The 20,116-nt window shown below is 39.0% G+C and overlaps 2 protein-coding genes across 3 annotated transcripts; both read left to right on the top strand.

The window, feature by feature from the left end:
• Positions 1–372: 372 nt before the first annotated feature.
• Positions 373–15,346, top strand: nr1d4a (nuclear receptor subfamily 1, group D, member 4a). The gene is made up of 8 exons (XM_079848414.1): positions 373–1,040; positions 7,436–7,735; positions 7,888–7,976; positions 8,076–8,220; positions 11,199–11,761; positions 12,566–12,751; positions 13,057–13,267; positions 13,971–15,346. The coding sequence occupies exons 1-8, from the start codon at positions 1,028–1,030 to the stop codon at positions 14,165–14,167; spliced, it is 1,704 nt and encodes a 567-aa protein (XP_079704540.1). The 5' UTR covers positions 373–1,027; the 3' UTR covers positions 14,168–15,346.
• Positions 15,347–16,642: 1,296 nt separating this feature from the next.
• mfsd5 (major facilitator superfamily domain containing 5) lies at positions 16,643–19,227 on the top strand. Of its 2 annotated transcripts, none has more exons than XM_079849644.1 (3): positions 16,643–16,816; positions 16,972–17,046; positions 17,141–19,226. In XM_079849644.1, the coding sequence occupies exon 3, from the start codon at positions 17,239–17,241 to the stop codon at positions 18,682–18,684; it is 1,446 nt and encodes a 481-aa protein (XP_079705770.1). In that variant the 5' UTR covers positions 16,643–16,816; positions 16,972–17,046; positions 17,141–17,238; the 3' UTR covers positions 18,685–19,226. The 2 variants fall into 2 exon arrangements, with proteins under 2 accessions (XP_079705770.1, XP_079705771.1); XM_079849645.1 differs by having other exon boundaries at positions 16,650–16,821; positions 17,141–19,227.
• Positions 19,228–20,116: the final 889 nt, after the last annotated feature.

Raw genomic sequence — 20,116 nt, 5'->3', positions numbered from 1 at the left:
ATACAATAAAATTAGATTGTTGACTTGTTTAGATCACATAAGAGCATTTTGTCGGATGTTATGGGGCAATTATCACATTAAAAAAAAAAGTATTAAAATTTTTGATTGCAACATTTGTTGGTAAAACAATGCTTTTATATTGTGTATTTTTATAGCCTACATGACTATATCATATTACTGTATCTTATATACAATTCAAGTGTTTTTTATGCACTTGTTAATGCCATGACTCCATGCATCATTCACATGACAGACGAGATTTTAAAAGAAGCGCGCGGCAGCAGTCACGTAAAGCCTCGCCTGCAGTACATGTGCGTGCCTCTCATGTCGCCTGATCTCACGCTGTGTTTTGCACAAAAAAAAAAAAAAAATATGTGTGTCAGTAGGACAACGCTTTCCGCGGCACATGCGGAGGGCACATGCAGCGTGGCTTTACCAGCACGTAGCGCGCTCGAATAAGCACATCCAGCTCAGCTCTCCGCTTACACTCCCGCCAATGAACATGCACGCTAGGATCAAGAGGAAAAGAGAAAGCTAGGAGATCATGGGCACGTGAGATAAATCCCCGTCAAAGAAAACAACAGAGGTTGACGGTTTCCCTAAATCCAGTCACATTTGCCAGTCACCTGAAAACGTGATTTATGTGGGTGTGGAAGGGTGTGTGTTTGGCTAGGGTTGGAAGTGAAGTTTGACAGTCCCACAGAGATGCTGATGGCAATGAGACATCACCACTAGGCATCCCTACTGCGTCCTTCACATTCACACTAGCTCAGGAACAGAGGAACACAGGACAGGTAGCAGCGCGCGGAAGGAGGATCTGCACACCTGTGACAGACTGTATTTTCGAACGACTGTTTGGCTCCGCCACCAATGCTCTGTGCGAGATTTACTTTGGGCTGCTCACTGTATGCACTGGCATTTCGTGACTTTTTTACCTGCTTTCACCAGACTTTAACATACTGACACAAACAGACTTTCCTGAAGACAACATTTCTGAAGACAGAGGATCTTGAAAAGCATATCAAGGATGGATAGTCCTGGTAAGTAATACATTTCTTCTTGTTCTTCTTCTTGCTGATATTTATTATATTATTATTTTAAATTGGAAAAATGATAATAAAAATAACATTAGTTGTATTTATGTTGGTAATTGTGCTTAATGCCACAAAATAATGATAATAATATTAAATAATAATAATTTCATGAAAATAATTCAGTGCGTGCTTTGCTCTGATAAGGGTTATTATTATAAGGTAACACTTTAGTTTTGGGTACAATTCTCACTATTAACTAGTTTCTTATTAGCATGCATATTAAATTGGCTGTTTATTAGTACTTATTCTGCATGATCATATTCTACATGCTTTAATCCTACACAATACCTAAACTTAACAACTACCCAACTAACTATTAATAAGCAGTAGTTTATTGAGGCAAAAGTCATAGTTAATAGTTAGTTAATAGTGAGAATTGGACCCTAATGTGAAGTGTGACCTATATTATTATTATTTATATATTATTGGTGGCAATGGTTTTTGCCGATAACTTCTTAACAAATTGAGTTATATTCATCATTACTGTAAATATTCTGGCAATTCATGCAAATGCTTAGCTCATAATTAAGCATATTTTCATGCTGTGTGATTGGTCTGATTAAACTGTTTAGATGCACAATGCAGTTAAAAGGGAAGGTTTTATGTTCTTTCATATGAACTATACTCATAGGGTAGGGGTTTTAAAGTGTTGTGATGAATTATATGATCCACATGGTTTGCAATAGATGATCTAAGCATGTGTCATGAAGGTATTGGCTTGCTTTGATGATTGCGCTTGGCAGACTCATCAGTGCACCATAAAGACTACAAAGTGCATCTATATATAGTATCAGTCTACTGTGTGAATCACATAAATGATGGAGATAAACATTACCATACTTAGAGTAACTGCTGTCATGAACTCTGTGATCGCTTTCAGGGAATCTGCTTAATAACACACGCATGTGCTGACAACTTCCTGCTATAGCATTGAAAACAAACTCACGTGTATGGTCCAAGCTGGAGATAAGAGCGCTGTTAAACTTGGCTCTGGCTTATGAACACACTTCAACAGTGTAAAGAGTATGGCCATTAATCATATGAGATATTCAAAACAAACTGTTTATGCAAATGTAATATAAATAGAAAAGCAAAAAAAAAGTCAAAAGACATCCTTCAAGGTCTCAACACTCAGCTGAGTGTGGTGGGCTCTTGAGGAACATTGGAACTAATGCAATATTTCATAAAGTTTATAATAATTGAACTTTACTTGAGCGTGCACTATAGCCTTCATCCAAGCAGGTTAACCGGTTAAGCTGATTTGGGTAGTGGTTCATTACCGAGGTTAGCCAAGGGCTAATTACATGCTGGCTCAGTCAACCAAGTCCACTTCAATGTTAATTTACGGCTGGTTCATTTACAAAAGCTGCAGTCACGTTCCGGAACAGGTGATGGAAACATTGTCTCATGCCTGCATGGCGCACCCTCTCAACTCGTGTGCGTTTGACAGAAAGCACTGAAAACAAATATGAGGCACAATGACATGGTGCATAAAGTCATTAAAGACAGGGAAATAATAACATCCGAACACATGACCTTTGAGTGGTAGACAACAGGAAACAAGGAAACACATTTATTTACTCAGAAGTAAATAAAGGGCTTGCCTACACATCAACTCATACATGTGACTTTGAGATCCAATCCACGTGGATTTTTATTAGGGATGCAAAAATATCGCAATTTGGACTGACAGATACTGATAATGTCCCATTACCAATATCATGTTTGTTACCTATACTGTCTATACAACCATTTAAAAAAACAGTTCACACTCACATGCTGCCAGTGAAATCAGGCTTAATCATTTTAATGTACAGTACAGTATATTTGAAACTTGAAATATGAAAAAAATAAATAGCCTATAAGCAGATTCAGTCTTATACTGGTAAAAAAAGAAGAAGGTCATCTCCATTTACATGGAGGGAGCGGAGCAATTCTAATGTAGTCTATACAATAACAATGTTTTCAGGTATCCTAACGTAACACAAAAATAAACTACTTTCATTCAGGTCAAAAATATTGACCTGACCAGACCATCAAAAGTCATTAAGGGGTTTAAATCATATTTTAAAAAAAATCATCTTCAAAAGGACTACTGGAGCATGTACACCATTTTATTCCCCAACTTTTGGGGGTATGGTTTGGTTCACTAACCTACTGACTTCAGATGCTTTAGAAAATCGCTTATGAAACCTCTGCTGAAAATGTAATGTGAGCTATTGTGCAACAACAGGACCTTTAATTATTTTCATTTTAAGGCTAGCTTTATTTTCATTCTTTGTGAAAAGCAACAATTAGGCTATATTAGGCTACGTTTCTGGCGCTCTGGAACATGTTCGTGATTAAATGCACATCCCACATTCAGCCTATAGGCTAGGCTACTCAGTTAACACCAGTTCATACAAGGTGAATTAGAGGTTCCAGATGCGATTTACGCCGGATAACGGACCATCCACCCCCCACCATTCGATATAGCCGCTTGCTCTATTTTATAGAGCTTTTGGGTTATAGAGGAGCGAGGCGCGCGCGCTTCTTCCCACCGAACGCATCCCTCGCGCCTACAATCGTCCTCACGTGCATGCGCTCTCTCAGCCGCGTGCGGCGCGTGATTTCCACGCCCCCGCCATCACCGCTTCGTTCTTTCAGTGATTCTATGTTTTGGAGCAGATTGTAAGATAGAAAGGGGGAGGTTGGTCAGTGGGTCAGCGATTTCATGCAGTCAGTGTAGCGCCTCATCACGTTTTCCCGCCTCATGCAACTTTTTCTTTGGAGCGGTTCGCATAAACAGCTTCATGACAGCATGAGAACATTCTGTATTGTACGAAATGCCCTACCCAAACGTACATTTTGGGTTCTATTTGAGGGCAGTTTAGGATTTTATAGTTAGGCTTTTAAACATTTGTATCGCATAGGACCTCTTTTTGTCTTTGATTATCTATCTAAAATCTAACAGGTGCTATATTATCATATATTAATAGTGCGTGCAAAATGCTCAGCATTGTAGACAACACTACTATAAAGCCAGAATATGAAAATATTAAATATAATGGAAAATATTTATTTTGTATCAAGTATATTGTGTGTCCTTTTTCTACCCTATAAGATATATTTTTTAAATTCAATAAAAAATATTTTTATAACTGCATAATAAATAGGCTATTGTTTCAAAGCAGCTTCTATAGTGCATACCGATCATGTGAGCAAGCTATAAACTCAAAACTTTTGCAAGGAGATATGAACATTAAGAAATAAAATATATTTGTCACAAAAATGCAATATTCTTACTCAGTATATTTTGTAAATATTTAATGAACCTTTGCCTTAAATGGTTCATATTCATGTTCTTCTGACCCACTTTAGAATGACAGTTCTGTCTGTATTAACCCAATTAATAAATGATATTATAAGTTAGCATATCTCCTTTAATAGCAAACAAACTGCGTGCTTCTACTCAAAACAAAAAGTGAAGAAAAAAAAGTGTGAAAGCTTGTGCTTTTTTCTTAATAATAATTTTACTTAGCACAATGTCTTGCCTCTTCAACCGACACATATGCAGATATGTTAAGATGTTGTGCATCAAGTAAACTGCACAAAGGATGCGGTCATGCAAGGTAGAGCATTTCAGCTATTTTCCTCGTGGGAGGAAGACCATGCCAGTGTTTGAGGCAAGGGAGGAGGGGATTATTGTCCCTGCAAAGTCCTCACGTTTCTACGCTTGTCTCAGCTCACTAGCAGATTAGTGTTTGCATGGGTTGCCTAAGCTCACAAAGAGCTGCCAGAGACCTGCTGATTCTTCAGTTAATGCTGGTGTTTCACTGACCCCAATTTATACAGACTTGCAATGACGTGTGCATGGCTCCTCATGTAGCTTTCAGAAACTGCTGCACTGTCCCTCTCATTATGAGCTGGTTATTTTTATAAAGGGCAAGACAAAGAAAAGAAAATTATATCGCACATACCCATTTCAGATTAAAGTTTTAGATTGTTTTGCAATCATTTGAAATAAGTGCAGCTGCGCCTCACTATTTGTTTAAGGGGCACGTTCTGTTATCCTTAATGTCAATGTCGCTTTAAACTCTGTGGCCTCGTGTGTGTCAGGTGTGAGTATTTCTGTGTATGTAGGTGGGGTTACTAAGCATGGGCAGGGCTGAGTAGCATTGCTCAGGTAGGGCTCACTATCACAAGGCTGTAAAATCCAGTGCGTTAGTATGTCAATAATAAGTCCCGGCGCTGCACGTGTCTGTGGAGGGATCACGAAAACACTTGAGCATAAATAAATACTGAGTGCAGCATGAGAAAACACACACAAAGGAGGAGCAGGGCAGATATTTGATGGTAGTTTGAACTTGTTTACTGCATAAGGGTTCCAAATTCTTTGTACACCATAAAACACAGTTTGAAAGATTGTAAGAGGAAATATTTACCCTATTGCCATTTCTCATTGTACACAGTACTAAAGGCATAGTTCACCTAAAAAAAAAACTTTTTGTTATCATTTACTTTCATCCTCGTGTTGCTCATGCTGAGATATTTATCAATCAGGAACATACAATAAAAGTGGATATGGAACCATTAACGTGCATTGCACAGGGAAAAACTAAATATGCATTTGGAACAACATGAGGTTGAGTAAATGTTCAGAGAATTTTTGGTTCAACTATCCCATTAAATGCACTCTAGGCTTGTGTCAGTGTGAATCAATATATTCTAGTGGTGTGTGCTAGAGCATTTAAGGCTAGAGGTTATTCAAAACTATATAAGTACTGATTTATAATTGAGTACTTTATTAATGATACCTCAAATCATGCAGAATGCTGAGAACATGTCTGCCATTAGTGATCTTATGTAATCATAGTGCCAGTGATTCCTGAAACATTTTGAACAGTGCAGCTCTAAATCACATTCTCTTGGCCCAGAGACCGACTGTGTCCTCGGTTTGTTTAAAAAGTTAATCAGAAAGCCACAGTGCACATTCTAACAAAACGTGACTCCTCGTTGCCCCTGCTCTCTCAGGCAATGCATCTGTGTGGGAAATGTAACATCATCGTAAAGCTGACACGGCGTCCTCCGGTGCGCGCCCCCTGTGAATGCTTGTTTTGATGCTCGCGACTCGCGATTGTTGTAGCGGTTTACACGAGACTGCGGATTTAGTTCGTGCAGGAACGGTGTCAGGAATCCATGTGAGGCGGCGGTCAGGTGTTGTGGAGTTTGGTTGGGGCACTATGCCAGGGCTATTATTGGAGAGAAGAGGCGGGAGAGCTTGTGAACACGTGAGACCGTGTCTCAGCTCATCCTGCGCGCATGACCGGAGAGGATGTGAATGTGATAGGAAAACCAGAGGGAGAAAACCTGAAACCTGCGGGGAAATGAAAATAAAACAAGCCAACGGTTTTATTTTAAATACCCATGTCCCATGCCTATTAAAACCAAAACATACAACACATTCTAGGTTATTTCATCAAACGGGAACGTTGCACTATGTTGCTGTGCAGCCGTCACTATTTTTAGCGCGTGAGATCGTTCTGACTGAGGGAACCTCACTCACTCCCAGTCAGTTAGATTATTAGCCTACATCTCCTCCTTCTGAAAGCTGCTGTAAGCGTTTTTTGTATGAAATATCTTGCATATAATGACCCTATTTACCTGACAGATAGCAATAGCAATAGTGTTGTCAGTATTTGAACCAGAGATTTTCAGTCAATCGGTTGAGTCGATTTACAAACAACTCGGACTGAATCAAATTGGATTTGATTTGCAAATTAGCCAATGCAACAACCTGAATTGGGACACATGAAAAAACAAGTTCTGTCATGAAACTCTAGGCATAGGCTCATAAGTCCTTAACCCAATCTACTTGCAATTAAATAATTATCTATTGGGCACAGCTGATTGGTTCCCGCTGAATTGGTAGCCAATGAGCTTGCTGCTCAACATTCTAATTCTTGCCTATTGTTTGCTGTAGAAGTTTGCTGCAGGCTTTCAGAAACTCTCTACCTCCCCAGCTCCACCTGTATCTGCTATGGGGGTGATTCATGAATGCTTGTACAGCAGCAGCATGTCTTTCTTGCTCATAGAAGCATGTCATAAGTCCCGTACTTGTTCTGCAGCAGCTGCGTAACAGATCTATTCCACCGAGACCAAACACATTAACATTATTACCATGCCAAACTCTCTGAGAGTTGTCATGACAGAACAATTAACCCTAACTTGTGATTATGGATTTAACATGTTTAAAGCCAAGGTGTTTTAAAGAATCAGTTTAAATTCATTTATAATTTATGCGATTGACTAAAGTTCCATTTTGAATAAACTGGGCTTTATATACTTTTGTGTTTCTACAGGGAGTGTGATACTCTACGCGTGTACCAATGGCAGTGCCTGTCCAAGCCCAGGAAGCCCCTCTAGTGGCTATCAAACCCAATCTCCATCTTCCCACTCCCAGCCCTCTTCACCAGAGGAGGTCACCTTCACTGAGATTGGGGCCCTCAAGCAGCAAGGAAGTATTGGATCGCCAGCTTCTCCAAAACGGGTCTTTCAGTTCCCTGAAATCTACAGTAACTCCACGGCAGGATCAAACCCGCACAGCTACTCCCATCCAATCGCCGGTAAAAGGCCTTGTGGATTCACTGGCACGTTTACCAGTAAGTGTTTTCCCTTTTTAAAACCCGCAACACACTCAGTCAGCATCTTCTTTCACAAAAGAATAATGAGTCCCTATTATTTAGGACACCTTCTTTGTGTTCTTTTACATCCTGGCCTCATTCTCTACATGTTTCTATTTTTATCTGAGCAGAAACAGGAGGCATGGTGCTCCTTTGTAAAGTGTGTGGAGATATTGCATCAGGGTTCCACTATGGTGTCCATGCATGTGAAGGCTGCAAGGTAAGACATAATGAGCCTCTGATAAAATAAACATACTGTACATAACTGTCTTTTCTAGCATTGTGGTTTATTATAATGTTTGTCTTTCATTCTTTGCAGGGCTTTTTCCGCCGTAGCATTCAGCAGAACATAAACTACAAGATGTGCGTGAAGAACGAGAACTGCCTGATAATGCGCATGAACCGCAACCGCTGCCAACACTGCCGCTTCAAAAAATGCCTGTCTGTTGGCATGTCCCGCGACGGTAAGAATTTTAGGAGGTTATCAGGTCACTGACATACAGTATGACAAATAGCAGAAAGTCGTACTTTCATCTTATTCTTCAGCCCAGCACCACACCACCCCCTTCAACCTACTTTCCTCTTTTAGACTTGCACCATTGGTAACTTTCAAGAGAGCAAGTTTCTTTTAGTTTGGCTGTGCACTCGTTTCCATCTCTAGCTTTGCCCTTTGTGGTCCCTCCTTTTTCTCGCTTCCTTCTCTTCATCGGTTTACCCTTCCCCCTCACACGTTCCCTAAGCTCTGCCTCCCAATCCCTCCTAGAGACAATGATTTATGAGGGATGGAGTCACGCAGTCCCTGAAGCTATCTGTCATCTGGAAAACTGCAGCAAATACAGGAATTATTTTGAGAAATTGGAACACGGGCGACTTGATTACCTCGCTCATGCCCTTATAACATCCTCAGCAATTAATGTTGTTCTGCAGCAAAAATTAAGCAAGGGATGCAGAAAAAGCCACACATCTGAACTCTTCTGAAGAATAATGCCTCATCCATTTGCCTTCGGCTGTGGTTTAACTTTAAAAACACTGGAATGAAAAATAAATATGATGAACATTTTAGGAAATATTATACTAGTACATTGTGACCTATTTAAGCTGGGTTTGACTTCTGTCAGGTTCTCGGTGGCATTTCATGCAGTGTTTACCAGCGGATGTGCGTGACAGTGTAGGGTTGCCTGTTAACAAGGATTGCAATGGATGTTGTTCTAAGAGAGCACCAACAGAAATGAGTCCATTGGGTGCAGAGTGAGGGAGGTAAACAGTCATTTTTACCATGGTTCCTGAAAGTGCTAGAGCCCACAACCTAGAAACCTGTTTCTCTTACGAGTTCTCATGCACAAACAGGAAAACCTCATTTAACTGCCTCAAATGCCACAATAAAGCAGACGCCCTGATTTCACTTCAGTCAGTTGTTTAATTTTGGTTGTGTTATACAAACAGATGTTTGGTTTGAAACGATGGGCCAGCATGGTTTCACTTCCGCTTTGATCTTGCCTTTGCGCAGACAAGTAATCAGTGCAGCTATATGTGTCACACATTGTTTTGCACAGGATGAACCTTTGTAGTTTTGATATCAGATTCATACCAACATTTTAAACCGAATTCTGGTTCATTAAATTCAAGTAAAATTCAGATTTGGTGTGTTGGAATTTGAATTGGCCACACCCCACAGGAAGCTGAGTTGGAATTTTAATTGGAATGACAGGAATAGGAATTTACTGAATTGCAACTGAAAGAGATTCAACAGAGGCAATGCATTCTGGGAAATGAAGTGTTGCTATAAACTAACTTTAAAGTAAGGCTTTGTCAAATCAACATTCAAAGTTTTAACTTTGCTCTTCTAGTTAAAATTAGTCATTTTAATTTGTTTGAATTTCAATTCATTGGATTTCTACTTCCTTGCATTCAAATTTGAAGTGCAAATTTCTGTCTCCTGTTTGCTACCCAAATTCTGATTGAGCTGAAATTCAGGAATTGAATTGCAATTTAACAGGCATTTTTAATTCAATTCTGAATGGTGTATTTAGCCATATCTATCATGCTGAAGGGTAACACACACAACCAATGCATGTCTGTTGCAGAAATCTAAAAAGATGTTTCCCCCATTCTTGGATCATTTTCTCATTTACAGGCGTTGTGAGACTTATATGATATATTGAGCATCCTTCTCACATCTGGTAAAACCAGTATATACCACAAACCCTTACGTCTACTGTCACCTCAATCTGCCAAATGATGTATTCTCTTCTCTTCTCTTCTCTTCTCTTCTCTTCTCTTCTCTTCTCTTCTCTTCTCTTCTCTTCTCTTCTCTTCTCTTCTCTTCTCTTCTCTTCTCTTCTCTTCTCTTCTCTTCTCACAATCATTAGTTTCTCTCCCAATTACTGTGGCATTGACATCAAGTTCTGCCTGACCCACTGCCCTACTTACGGCTTCAGAGAGGAGTGAGAGTAGCATAGGGATGAAGATAGGAAGGGGAGGTAGTGACGGAGAGAGAGATGAAGAGTGGGGGGAGTTAACACATTGTTGCAATGGTGTTATTTTTAGACTCAACAGCTGACAGATTTTCTTAGCGGAGGGGTGGTGAGGGAGAAATAAGTGAGGGGATTTTAAAAGATGCGAAAGCATAGAAAACAACACTGACACATTTAATGTTCATCCATATTTGACACCACAATGACCAAAAATTCAGCATACCGTTGTCAGTACTGGATAGCGAGTTGTCTCTTACACTGTGGCTGTGCCATTCAAAAACTTCCAATTTTCAGACAATATTTCATTTATTTTTTCACACTAGGTTATTTCTGATAGCAACATGCACTTTATTATAAAAGAAATGGGTCATGGACTTTTTGATTACTGATCATCAGGATCTCTTAATGGCCTGGTTTATCAGTCATTTGCATAGAAAATGCAGTAGTTTCACAACATTTTTTATTTTTAACATGGCGTATGACTACTCGATTTTAGATGAATTGTCTTTAATACATCCCAGATATTTAATTTGAAATGAAAATTCACAATGCATTTAAAGAGATAGTATACCCACAAATGAAAATTCTGTCATTACTTACTCAACCTGACTGTCTTTCGACTGTTAAATATGAAAGAAGATACTATGTCGAAAAAAATAGTTTTTTGTTCATTCAGTGAAAGAGGGGGTTCAAAGTTGTTTTGGACCCCACTGAGTGTTTCACAAAAGATAGAAAGTCATACAGGTTTGGAACAGCATGACTGAGTAAATAATGACATCCTTTCCAATTCAATTTTGGGTAAACTATCTCTTTAAATTGCATTATTCAGAGGGGAAAAAAAGTTAAAGCATTATACTAAAACATTTTCTTTGAAATAACATGCACAGATGAACCAGGCACAATAATGGCAAATGAATTTATAAAGACTTCATGTCTTTAAACCTATTGTTTCTCTCTCTGACCCCTAGCTGTGCGTTTCGGCCGCATCCCCAAACGAGAGAAGCAGCGGCTTTTGGATGAGATGCAGAGCTACATGAACAGCCTCAACGAATCGTCCACCATGGGCATGGAAACCTCCCCACCACTTGAACCTCCTCCCAGCAACAGCGAGAACCAATCCAAAGAGGCTATTGGTGCCTTATCCCGAGCCTACCAGAACATCTTCACAAACACGCAGGACCACCTAAACAAGCGTGCGGGCAACAGCGGAACGAACACCTTTCAAGACAACCCTTCTCAGGACAGCAACTATCCTCATGCAAACCCTCTCGCAGGGTACCACGCAACTACCCATGAAAGCTTCCCGGCACCGCCTAGCTGCCCAGTTGCTTCCAGCGACAGTAAATGCCCGGTCTCATTGGTGGACAACAGTCGGTACAGCTACGAGCCTTCATTCAGCCAAAATCACTCCCAGTCAAGAGTTAGCCTGCCCTCACAACCCACTCACGCCGAATACAACAGCTACGTGGCCGGCAAGTCCCAAAGCCAGGCCTCGTGTCCGTTTAAGTTGGCTGCTGGCTCCAAAGTGCTGGTGAGGAATGTTTTACAGTACTTGGTAGATTACTTACAAATGTAGCCCATTACTGAATTCAGATTTCATCATGGAAATTGTAGTTAATAATGTAATCTATTACATTACACATTTTAGGTAATATAATTTGACTACTTTTATATTACTTTTGTTTAATAAGTTTAGCTTAGTTTAATCTTGTACCATATTGATATAAAAATACAAAGAGAATTAATATGTATGCCATTCTTTATCAACAACATAAAGTGCATTAAACGTTACATTATGTCAGGGTTTCCTGAACTGGGGTTTGTGAAGGAACTAAACTCGATTCCTAAACTGATGGAAAGCTAATAATTAATTAAAGGGATAGTTCACCCAAAAATGTAAATTCTGTCAGCATTTACTCACCCTCAAGTTGTTCCAACCCCCAAAAAATCATTTTTGGGTGAACTATCCCTTTAAATAGTAAAAATGTTAAATGAAAACACACACACACACACACACACACACACACACACACACACAAAAAAGATTAAATATTGACTAGTGACTGGCCTGTGTGTGCAATTCCACAAAACATTTCGAACATAGATAAGCAATCATATTTTTTTGAATAGAAAATTAAATAGATAAAAAGAAGAATTGGGGAGAATCAATGAATTCTGAATAATTTACTGCCATTTTCTGAATATTCAGTAATCATGTAAGCATTCATTATAGCAGAAATAGTACATTTAAGTATAATTTAAGATCCAAATAGAAGAATAGACCAATAAATTAAGCATATGTGCTAAAAAAATGTCTCTGCTGCCTCTCTCATAGGCCTGTCCACTGAACGCATGCCCCGTGTCAGCACCTGGCGTCTCCAGTCAGCAGGTGTGGGAGTCTTTCTCACAGTGCTTCACGCCGGCTGTACGTGAAGTGGTCGAATTCGCAAAGGGCATTCCAGGCTTCCAGGAGCTCTGCCAGCATGATCAAGTCATGTTGCTCAAAGCAGGCACTTTCCAGGTACTGATTACATAACCCCTTTAATTCCCCTGACCTTTTACATCTCTTTTATTGCTATTAAAGAAGCACTACCCAAACAGATTTCCCAATTCGTCCTAATTCAAACTCATGCCATTGGTTAAGCCAAAGGTTGGCCTTTCAGATCACTCAAAACAAACACAGCAATGTGTAGATAGTGGGGCAGTGTTAAGCCCCTTAGGGACATCAACCTAAACGCTAACTTGTTGTCTTTTTTGAGAGTGAAAAATACACACATCATCTGGGTCAATCTTTTCACTTCCATCTTATTTTGTTGCCTTTTACAGGTTCTAATGGTGAGGTTTTGCTCACTGTTCAACCACAAGGAACGATCACTGACTTTCCTGAATGGGCAAACGTACCCGCTGGGCACCCTTAGGGGTCTGGGTATGGGCTCCTTGCTGGACGCCATGTTTGAGTTCAGTTCCAAGCTGAGCTGTCTGGGCCTGGAGTCAGATGAGTTGGCACTCTTCATGGCTGTGGTGCTGGTTTCTGCAGGTAAGAGCAACACTGCAATCAGAGTCATTAGTTAATTAGAGCTATTTGCTATGGTATGAATCACAGGGTATGCTTTCAGTGGGAAAGACAGTAAATAATTAATGCTCATGCTTAGTGTTAGCGATTTGAACTAATTATTTATAATAGCGATGCATATTAAATGCAATATTAAGATTATTATTATTATTTATGTTCTAGCCTATAACCCAAAAATGTCAGATAAATAGCCAAATTTTTATTTTAAAATAACACTGTTATAACTCATTTTTCATGTAGTTCCAAACCGGTATAAATTTCTTTCTTCAACAGAACACAAAAGAAAATATTTTGGAGAATTTGTCAACAGTTTTTATCTATAATATTTATCCAAAACAACAGTGAACCCCACTGACTTTCATTGTATGGGGGAAAAAAAAAACAGACAAAAAATTAAATAAAAATTAAAAAAACATTTTAAAATAACAAATAAAACTCTAAAAATCCCAATCAACCAAATCAAAACCAAACCATATACTGTATAATGAAATATACAATATTGAATACCGATAAATTTAAAAAATCTTATTGATAGGTAACAGATATTGTGAATATATATATATATATGCACAAAATTTATTTATAATCTTTTATCATTTATTTGAAATATTTATTTATAATTTTTCTGTTGGCTTTTGATAATAAATGTTTTTTCTTTTATCCACAGATTGCTCGGGCATTTTGGATTTTGTGGCTGTCGAACAGTTACAGGAAGGACTCCTCCGAGCGCTGCGCACCTTAGTCAACCGTCGCCGTCCTGACGACAACTCCCTCTTTCCCAAACTGCTCCTGCGTCTTCCAGACCTGCGCACCCTCAACAACCTTCACTCCGACAAGCTGCTGGCCTTCCGTATCGATCCCTGAGCTATCAGTCGCTGCAGCTGGAACTCAACCAAAGGCCACGACTGGCCAATCAGAGAACACCTTTCCTGGTTAAGAGAAAGACTGCTCATTTTAGGGGGAGACGTTGAGCGTGTTCCCGTAGGAACCACTGGTTATGATGCTTGTTAATGAGGAACACAATGAACAATGGCTCTCAGCAAGCTCTAAACAAGACTATATCTTCATTTAAGCTTTCACGGATCATTTTCATACATGCATTGCCCTTCTGTTCAGCTCGCCTGGAGAACAATGTTGATTATATTTATCCGAGGGGAAGTTTTGCCAGTCATATCATCATAAATAAGCTTACCACAGAACTTTTGAAGACCAAAAAAAACGGGTCATTCCTCTTTACTGCCTGCAAAGTGAAATACACAGTCTTTAGTCAAGTAGACCATGTATACAGTAGAAAGGTAATTTTAGGGACCATTTAAAGCCAATTGTGTCAGTGTATGTGCCTGTGTGTTTGAGAAAGGGACAGAAATACCATGTACATAAGCCATAGATATCACTTATACAGTTACATCACATTAAAACTTTAGTTTGAGACAATAAAGTATACATTTAATTACAGGAGATTTACTGTATCTGCAACAACCATTTAAGTTATTTAAAAAATAAAAGAAACATTTTAACTTTTGAGATTAGATAAAACTGTCATATTTGTTTGTTTGCTTTTTTATTATCATCATCAAGCTGAATACAGTATGTCAAAGTATATTTCCACACATTCTCCTTTAAGAATATATCTAAATCTAGGGATACAAAACCAGCATTCTCTCCTATGCATGTTATATTTTGTTGTTTTCTTACTGAAAATCCTGCACAGTTACACTGATTGAACTGCCTGTTCAGAGAATGAGGGATTCGCAGTCGTGTGTTTGAATGAGACGGGGCGTCTGGTGCCTTGTAAGCAATGGACTGTTTATCTGTGTGTTGTGAGAACGAGCCCCTGAACTTCTGGCACCAGCACAGTATCTGTACAGCATTTACTGAGATCACAAAGCATGTCAAGAAGGCATTTTGGACTGCCATGTGGTTGATTTGATCAGTTAAGTTGATTTTTATTATGGCTGATAAAGTTATGTTATTCAATGGAAATGTATATTTTGTAAATTGTTTTCTTCTGTAGAACCAATATAAATACAAGATTATCTATTCAGATGTTGTCTGTTTTGTTTTTTAAAGCTATACACACACTACCTGTGACATTTAGTTTTTTTCTTAAATACAGTAAAACAGTAAAAACGGTCACTCTTTGGTGCTAAATGGTTATTATTGTTGAAAATAGTTTTTGCTGCTTACTTTTTTTGGAAACCATTATACAGTACCATTTTTTTTTTTTTCAATAAACACCATTAATTAAAAATATAAATGTTTTGTAACATTATAAATGTCACTTTTTAATGCATCCCAAAATCTTACTTGCCTCAAACTGGTAGTATATCACAGTATCCACAAAAAAATATTAAGCAGCAAAAACTGTTTTCAACACTGATAATAATCAGAAATGTGTCTTGAGCACTAAATCAGCGTATTAGAATGATTTCTGAAGGATCATGTGACACTGAAGAGTGGAGTAATGATGCTGAAAATTCAGCTTTGCGTCACAGAAATAAATTGTATTTAAAAATATATTAAAATGGAAAAAAGTTATTTTAAATTGCAATAATATACTATATTTTTGCAATATTTTTGATCAAATAAATGCAGCCTCGGTGAGCTTTGCCTGCTGTAACATATTGCAGCATCAATGCATGCTTTATTCTTTCTAAAGATAAATAAGTAGACAAACCATTAATGGTTGTCATGTTTTTCCTCAGTACACTTTTAGCTTTTCAGAGTGATGCAGAAATAATTTTAACTGGCCTGAAACTGTCAGTTACATTTTGGTTGTCAAATTTAGTTAATCCACTTTAATTCAGGACACAGGAAAATCATAGGCTATTTAGTCTCTATTTCTAAAAGAATCAGTAAAAACACATGCATGTAGCCAGATTATTATTTTTTATTCTTATGCTTTAAAAACTTCTTTGTAGAAGCTATCATATTTTAGTGGTATTGTATAGTCTTCTTTAGTTAATCTGAGAGCCATTAGAGATATCATCCATACAATTATTCAAGACATTGCTTTACATAGTAAACGGTGTTATAGTGACATCGTGTGGCCACCCGCAGTAGCGAAAAGGCATTTCCATCTAAGAAAATGATTATACTCATGCTTACGTTTCATTCACGCTTAATCCAACGTTGCTTGGTAAACTTGATGGAGCGTCCTGCTACATACCCTAATTAATATGGTCAGTCAATCTCTGACAACAGAAGAATTCGTTTATTCGGCTCTGGTTAATTAATCGTTGCTAACTTCTGCTTTGTAACCAATCAGAGAGCCCCACTGGGTTGAACGCCGTAATACGTTATTAATATTTATAAGCTACGCAAAGACGTCATTCGTGTGTTTTGCGTCATTACGTTTGAGTAACCCGGAAACACACACGGATATTGTAGAGCAGAAAGGCAAATATTGCAGACATTTATGCTGTAAAATCATCTGAAATCATGGCATAGAAAAGGTGTTTTATCTCCCAAAATCAGCGAAGACCTTGCAAACTCTTTTGGACAATGTTAAGAGTAAGGTATTTAAGGCTTTTAACCAAACATTTATGGATGTTTCAAGCTTAAGTCAAGTTGAATCTATCTATCTATCTATCTATCTATCTATCTATCTATCTATCTATCTATCTATCTATATAATGTATTGATAGTAACCATGTGACTCATTTCAGAAGTCAAGCTGATAGTCTGACATGATGATTTCTCCATTGGGTTCATCCAGAACATGATGAAGAATGTCATTTTTGGTAAGAATTATTTTGGTACTAAACCATTGTTATTAACATTTATGGTCTATATAATGCACTTCTTGCATCATTTTTCATTTTTCTCTTTCCTCAGATGAACTATAGATTTCACTGGACCAAGAGCTGCAGGAGGATGATGATGATCTAGGATTATTTAGGATTTCTCCAGTCACCTGAAAACTTTTCTCCATCATGTTTGTGACAGCATACCTGGCATTTATAGTTTTGGCAGGACTGTGCGTGGCTTTAGAGATTGCAGCCCGTCGTCTCACCTCATTCCAGGCCACACAGACAGCTGTCGCCAATCCGGCATTCCAGCGTTTTCAGAAGCTCTTTGTGAAGGCGTATCTCCTGGCCCTCTGGGCCGACTGGCTGCAGGGACCTTACCTTTATAAACTGTATCGACATTACAACTTCCTGGAGTCTCAGATCGCCATCCTATATGTATTCGGCCTGGCTTCTTGCGTGCTATTTGCCCCAGTGGCCGGCTGGCTACCCCAGTTTCTTGGGCGAAGACAGACGTGTCTCCTCTTCTGCCTGGCCTACTCTATCTGCTGCTTTACCAAGCTGTCACAAGACTATTTTGTGCTCATACTAGGACGTGTTCTAGGAGGCCTGTCCACCTCTCTGCTAACCACCACTTTTGAGGCCTGGTATGTGCACGGTCACGTTGACGTCCATGATTTTCCCAAAGAATGGATTCCTGTTACCTTCGGTAAAGTCGCAAATTGGAATCACGGACTGGCAGTTGGCGCCGGGCTGGTGGCGAATTTGTTTGCCGAATGGCTCGGGCTGGGGCCGGTCGCTCCGTTTCTTTTGGCGATCCCAAGCCTTGCCGCCTGTGCCTGGTTTGTGCTGTCCGAATGGGGTCAGGAGGACAGACAGGAGGGCGCACACGGAGACAAGAACGCCCCCCTTCTCAACCCTCTAAACGCCCCCAAGTTGCAAATGTCAACGCGGGCCCGTTTCTGGCGTGGCTGTGTGGACGGCCTGCGCTGCTTGCTGTCTGACCGCCGCGTTATGCTTTTGGGTGGCGTTCAGGCACTTTTTGAAAGCGTTCTCTATATATTTGTTTTTCTTTGGACTCCTGTACTGGACCCGCACGGCCCGCCGCTAGGAATCATTTTCTCCAGTCTGATGGCGGCCAGCTTGGCCGGCTCCACGCTTTTCCGACTGGCCACGTCGGCCCCGTATCGACTCCAACCCGGTCACCTGCTCTGCTTAGCCGTTCTACTAGCTTTCTTCTCCTTCTTCATGCTGACGTTCTCCACTGTGCCCGGCCAGCCCCGGCCGAGGGAATCTCTTCTCGCCTTCCTTCTGCTGGAACTAGCCTGCGGGCTTTATTTCCCGGCGGTGAGTTTTCTCCAGGGCCGTGTGGTTCCCATGGAACGCAGAGCTGCCGTGCTGGCTTGGTTTCGTTTGCCTCTTCACCTCCTGGCTTGTCTGGGGCTGCTGGCTCTTCACGGGGAGGTGTCGGGGGCCGGTGCGGGTGAGGCTGGCAGTGGCACCAGACACATGTTTGCAGGCTGTGCGGGGATGATGCTGGCCGCTCTGCTTGCTGTCGTCAGCCTTTTCACTGTGGGCAGGAATGATGCAGACCTCAGACTAGAGGGGACCAAATTAGAGGGAGAAATCTGAGTTGTAGAAAGACAGACACTGGATTTCAATATAAGGACTGGGGTTATTTTTTTGTATGCTTTGTTTTCTTTATGAATGTTGTCTTAGTTAAACAAATGTATTTATGGGTAAAACTAATCAGAAAGAACATGGCTTTATTTTTTCTTCTTTTAACTGCAATGTCAATAGTACCAATAAACACCTTCAAATCTGATTATGTTTGTACTTAAAAAAAAAAAAAAAAAAAAAAAAGCAAACCATCCAGAAAAGCAATACCAGATATGTTTGGGTATTTTACACTTCATTTGAATATTGAATATGATCAGCAAATCAATGAAACATTATTTTGCAATAAAGACTCATTTTAAATTTACATTGCAATTATGCATTTGGCAGATTCTTTTAAGCGATTTACATTGCATTAATGCATTCAAGGTAACGGTATCATTTTTTTTTTTTAGCAATTCATGCATCAAACCTTGGCATTGATAACACTATGCTCTACACTATGCAGAGTCCAATGCATTTCTTATTAAAAAAAATAGGCATTTGTTTCATTTATTGAACAGCTGTTTTTGTACTAAATTATATAATTTCTATATCTAGCTTGTGCTGCACACAGACCATACGAAAAGGTTAAGGTAAGCATTTTCATTTATTGAAATCGATGGCAACTGAACAAATTAAGGCTCATGAACAAACATCTTAGAAAGCACTGTAAATAAATGCATATTTTAAAAATATAAAAATAAAAATTACAAAATAAAATAATTTATTGTGAAGTCTAATGACCACAGATATCAATATATTTTTCATGTATTAATTTAACTTCCAGTCATTCTGTTTTAGCGTAGGGATCACCACTCATCTCAGTTTATATCCAACATTCCATAATAAGTGTATTTCTATGTGAGATTCGAGGTGATGAGATATTAATCTCAGACGTTCTGTACAGTTATAGTATTGAAAATAACTAACAGCAGTACATAAAATGAAATAATAGAGTATTAATACATCTGCACAGTTGTATATGGCTTGTGTGTGAGGTGATATAGAACTTCATATAATATTCAGTTATATTCTTGAGTTTGCTGGCAAACATTTAATGGTCACAGTTTTTTGGTAAGTCAAATTAAGATGACTTAAGAAGAAGAATGTACACAAACTCCTATTTTCTGAACATTACTGAAAACTTACAAAGAAAGAAAAAAACTGTCATTGTCTTTGGCTATAAACCCATTGCATCAAACAGTTGCATGCTTAAAAATGGATATGCAAGTTTAAATGGCCGTTTGATTTTTATTATAAGCCTAGTTTTGTTACTGAATATAATGGTGTGTTTGTTTTCACACCAAATGTCCCAGTATCTTTTACACTCAGAACTGGCACTTCACATTCACATTTCTACACCACCAACATTTCAAGAAAGAAACTTTACTCATTCTGTGGTTTA

Source organism: Squalius cephalus (genome assembly GCF_949319135.1).
Source record: "Squalius cephalus genome assembly, chromosome: 18".
Taxonomy (NCBI): Eukaryota; Metazoa; Chordata; class Actinopteri; order Cypriniformes; family Leuciscidae; genus Squalius; species Squalius cephalus.
Note: the sequence above shows the minus strand (reverse complement) of the source record. Positions and strands in the feature narration are given on the sequence as shown.